At 38.6% G+C, this 4611-nt stretch overlaps 1 protein-coding gene across 1 annotated transcript in view; it reads left to right on the plus strand.

The window, feature by feature from the left end:
* The window catches only part of LOC107630742 (peroxisome biosynthesis protein PAS1), a 4893-nt gene extending 643 nt beyond the window's left edge, over positions 1 to 4250 (plus strand). The window contains exons 2-16 of the mRNA XM_021119128.1: positions 215 to 336; positions 422 to 510; positions 602 to 637; positions 755 to 848; positions 1198 to 1240; positions 1322 to 1422; positions 1528 to 1592; positions 1697 to 2193; positions 2269 to 2356; positions 2453 to 2581; positions 2652 to 3220; positions 3322 to 3460; positions 3536 to 3604; positions 3682 to 3801; positions 3883 to 4250. Coding sequence (XP_020974787.1) covers positions 215 to 336; positions 422 to 510; positions 602 to 637; positions 755 to 848; positions 1198 to 1240; positions 1322 to 1422; positions 1528 to 1592; positions 1697 to 2193; positions 2269 to 2356; positions 2453 to 2581; positions 2652 to 3220; positions 3322 to 3460; positions 3536 to 3604; positions 3682 to 3801; positions 3883 to 3996 — 2275 coding nt within the window. The 3' untranslated portion in view covers positions 3997 to 4250. The remainder of the gene's footprint in view (positions 1 to 214; positions 337 to 421; positions 511 to 601; positions 638 to 754; positions 849 to 1197; positions 1241 to 1321; positions 1423 to 1527; positions 1593 to 1696; positions 2194 to 2268; positions 2357 to 2452; positions 2582 to 2651; positions 3221 to 3321; positions 3461 to 3535; positions 3605 to 3681; positions 3802 to 3882) is intronic.

The following is a 4611-nucleotide window of genomic DNA, read 5'->3' on the forward strand; positions in this document are numbered from 1 at the left end:
TTGCATTGTTTGTTTGTTTTGTCCTCATATTACACGAATGAATGTTGTCATCTCGTGGCGTTATTGTAATACCGCCCTTCTTTAATTTTCTTTAAGAGGATATATAACTGTTTGATATAACTAACAAGACTGCACCATAATAGCGGAATAAGTGACAATGATTAACAGAGATGAGTTCTTTATATATCTGAGGCGGTTTTTATTTATATTACAGTGAGCAGACAAGGGTTTTGCTGACAAGTGCTGCTTATGTCCATTTAAAGCATGCCGAGGTTTCCAAGTATACTCGAAATCTTGCCCCTGCAAGCCAAACTATTCTGCTTTCAGGGCCAGCAGGTTAGTTTGAGATTCAAATGGTTTCGTGTTTTTATTGTCATCATCTTTGTCAGGCTAACTTCATCTCCCTTCTATCTTTTTCCAGAACTCTATCAACAGATGCTTGCAAAGGCTTTGGCACATTACTTTGAGGCCAAGTTGCTTCTTTTAGATTTAACTGACTTTTCATTGAAGGTGACTGCATCAATTCCCTTCTCCCCAATTTGACTCATTTCTACTTACCCTCTTACTTTAGTACATAAGCATTGGTATTTCATCGCTGCAGATTCAGAGTAGATATGGCTTTGGAAATCAAGAATCTGTAAGCCTTTCCTAGTTTATCATTTTACTGCTTTGTTCAGGATTCTGTTTCTATCACAGAGAGAAACATGATGTTTCTTACTGGGCTGAACCTAACTTTTGTCTACATGGTGTGTAGTCTTTCAAAAGATCCACCTCAGAGTCGACCTTGGAGCGATTATCAGACCTATTTGGCTCATTTTCAATCTTTCAACAGAGGGAGGAACCTAAAGGTACAATACAAATAAGAAGAAGAGAGGACAGGCTCATAAAAGAGAGTAAGAAGAATTATCCTATAAGTAATCGAGTGTGAGAGCTGAATTGAAAGGTTCATGTTTGGTTTGGGAAGAGATCATAGACCTTTTCAAATGAATGGAAAGCGAATCTACTTCCATTAAGTGATTTATTAGAGAATCGAAAACAGACAATCTTGAAGACTATTCGAAATTCAGACATAGTTTTTAGGGATTGGCGGCTTACCCTACCATCAACAGTTTTTCATATTTCATTAATTAACCAAGTATGCTAGTGGTTCATTCTTTTGAACTTACTACTTCACTGGCTGGGGGAATTTGATTGCAGGCAGAATACATAGGCAGAGCAGCGGAGCGGACCTACAATCAATGTAAGAACACAAATTCTACGCATTAGGAGAACAAGGTATGTTGTTTACATTATATCTGACTACTTGCATCTTGGTCCGCAGGGGGACTGAAGCATCTTGCAATCCTCCAAAGCTCCGCAGGAACGCTTCTTCGTCGTCAAATATTAGCACCCTTGGTTTGCAAAGCAATCATACAAATCCAGGTTACTTCAAGAAATTCTGTACTAATATGCATTTCATATTTATTCTGAGAGCGCCGTTTTTTCTCTTCCTTTTATGATTTGTCATGCTCTTCATTTTCCTTTCAGCTCCTCTGAAACGCACAACTAGCTGGTCTTTTGATGAAAAGCTTCTTATACAGTCTCTTTACAAGGTAATGAATGTTACATCTATATGGAGATTTCAGAAGCTCTTTTTTGGAGTTAACCATATCCTCCAGGGAGACATTGATTTGAGAGTTGGATGCTTTACCTGCAGGTTCTGGTTTTTGTGTCTAAGACCTACCCTATTGTGCTATATCTGCGTGACGTTGATAAGTTGATATATAGATCACAAAGGATATATAACTTGTTCCAAAAGATGTTGAAGAAACTATCTGGACCAATACTGATTCTTGGTTCACAAGTTCTTGATTCTAGTAATGACTATGAAGAGGTAGATGACCGGCTTAACTCACTCTTCCCGTACACCATAGAAGTCAAGCCCCCAGACGATGAATCTCATCTTGTCAGCTGGAAGTCTCAGTTGGAAGAGGATATGAAGAAGATACAAGTTCAGGATAACAAGAACCATATCATGGAAGTGCTTGCAGCCAATGACCTTGTTTGTGAAGACCTGGATTCAATCTGTGTTGCTGACACAATGGTTCTCAGTAACTACATAGAAGAGATTATTGTCTCGGCGCTTTCTTACCACTTGATGAAAAGCAAAGACCTTGAATACAGAAATGGGAAACTTGTTATTTCTTGCAATAGGTGAGTGGCAGTTACGTAAACTATCTGAATCTAAATTGGATTTACTTACTACTTATTTTGTTGTTTGTAAAACAGTTTATCCCATGCCTTGGGTATATTCCACAAGGGAAAACTCATTGGAAAAAACACATCGAAATTGGAAGATCAAGCTGTTAAATCTGAGGTTGGTACTACCACATGATTTTGAAATAATTTCCTATCAAGTACTAATTTGTGTGTCTGATGTTCTTCGTTCTGGTCATGTCATCCGAACGTGAAGGTGCCAAAAGGGGAAGAAAGTGTTACAAACCCAGAAGCAAAGTCTGAAGATGCTGCTCCTGTAAAAAAGCCTGGAGCAGAAGCATCAAAGGAAGAAGGGGAAAAATCAGTTGCATCATCAAAAGCTGCTGTAAGTGCATGTGATGAATCTCCTCTCCTCACTTTTCAGTTTGAGCATTTTGTTCATTAATTAATTGCAGGAAGTTCCTCCGGATAACGAGTTTGAGAAGCGAATAAGACCCGAGGTGATACCAGCAGATGAGATAGATGTGAAGTTCTCTGATATTGGTGCCTTAGAAGAGACGAAAGAATCCCTCCAAGAACTGGTAATGCTTCCTCTTCGAAGGCCAGACCTCTTCACCGGAGGACTTTTGAAGCCTTGCAGAGGAATATTGCTATTTGGACCTCCAGGCACCGGCAAGACAATGCTGGCTAAGGCCATTGCGAAGGAGGCCGGGGCAAGTTTCATCAATGTGTCCATGTCCACCATCACTTCAAAATGGTTTGGCGAAGACGAGAAGAACGTTCGGGCTTTATTCACGCTTGCAGCCAAGGTGTCCCCCACCATTATATTTGTGGATGAGGTCGATAGCATGCTTGGCCAAAGGACTAGAGTTGGGGAGCACGAAGCCATGCGGAAAATCAAGAATGAATTTATGGCACATTGGGATGGCCTTATGACCAAACCAGGGGAGCGCATCCTTGTTCTTGCTGCAACCAATAGGCCATTTGACCTCGATGAAGCTATTATTAGGCGATTCGAAAGGAGGCATGCCAACTAATACCTCTTATTCTTCACTTTATAGTGTTGAGCTCTTTCGTTTCAAAAGGAAAAATGATGGAGTGATTTGAATTTCTATGATAATGCAGAATTATGGTGGGGCTGCCATCTGTGGAGAATAGGGAGAAGATTCTGAGGACTTTATTGGCCAAAGAGAAGGTGGATGATGAACTTGACTTTAAGCAACTAGCAACTATGACAGAAGGATACACTGGGAGCGATATAAAGGTTTTTACTATCTCCTCCTCCTCCTGCTTCTGAATTCTGAATTGTGAATTCTGATTCCCCAACTTGTCAACGCAGAATCTGTGCACAACTGCTGCATATCGGCCTGTGAGAGAGCTAATTCAGCAAGAGAGGCTCAAGACTCTGGTAACTCTCACATTCTATTCAATACATTTCTTGAATCGTGAATTATTATGCGTTCATTGTTATAACGGTGTTCACAGGAGCAAAAGCAGAAAGCGGTTACAACACGAGAAGGGAAAGAAGCAAGAGAAGAGAAGCAAGAAAGAGTGATTAGCCTTAGGGCATTGAATATGCAGGACTTGAAGGAGGCAAAGGCTCAGGTAACGCACTTGGCAACACTAGTTAGTCTCGGTGATTGTGATCTACTTCTTGATGATGATGATGATGATTATTATTATTAGGTTGCTGCAAGCTTTGCGGCGGAGGGGGCTGGAATGAGCGAGTTGAAGCAGTGGAACGAGTTGTACGGAGAAGGCGGCTCAAGAAAGCAGCAGCACTTGACTTACTTTCTCTGATAAACACATCACATCCAATTCCCTAGTTAGTTACTTCTACATATATAGTGTACTCTACTCTCTCTTCGCAGTTTGTAGAAGATCAGATCGCGCCCGCGCCCTTGTTATTTTTTATTAATTATTAGTGTATGATCGAATCAGACGCTTGCTGCTGTTATCTCCTTAAAAACTACCAGTGAATACATTAAAATAAAATAGTTACCTACACTTGGTCACCTCTCATGAAATAAAATACCAATCAATTCTCTTTGCTTTAGCTTTAGCATCTCTTTTAGGAGATTTAATTCTCTCAGTAATTCTTTTTTATGATTTAATCAGTTATTAAATTATTTATATTAAGGTATGTTAGGATTTTTTTTTTAATTAGGTGATTTTTTTAGATCTCTTCAAGAATTAAAAGTAATTGGATGGTTGGATTATTTTATTTTATCTATTAATTATATTTGCGTATAATGATATAAAATTTATTTTATTTGTTATGTTAAAATATTTTTATTTAAAAAAACTTGTCGAACATATTAAAATTGTTGGGTTAGTTAATAGGGTAAAATAATACATAGAATTTATAGATATGAAATTAAACAGAACTAAACAGATAACAATAAAAATTATAAT

This window comes from Arachis ipaensis, chromosome B03 (genome assembly GCF_000816755.2).
Source record: "Arachis ipaensis cultivar K30076 chromosome B03, Araip1.1, whole genome shotgun sequence".
Classification (NCBI taxonomy): Eukaryota; Viridiplantae; Streptophyta; class Magnoliopsida; order Fabales; family Fabaceae; genus Arachis; species Arachis ipaensis.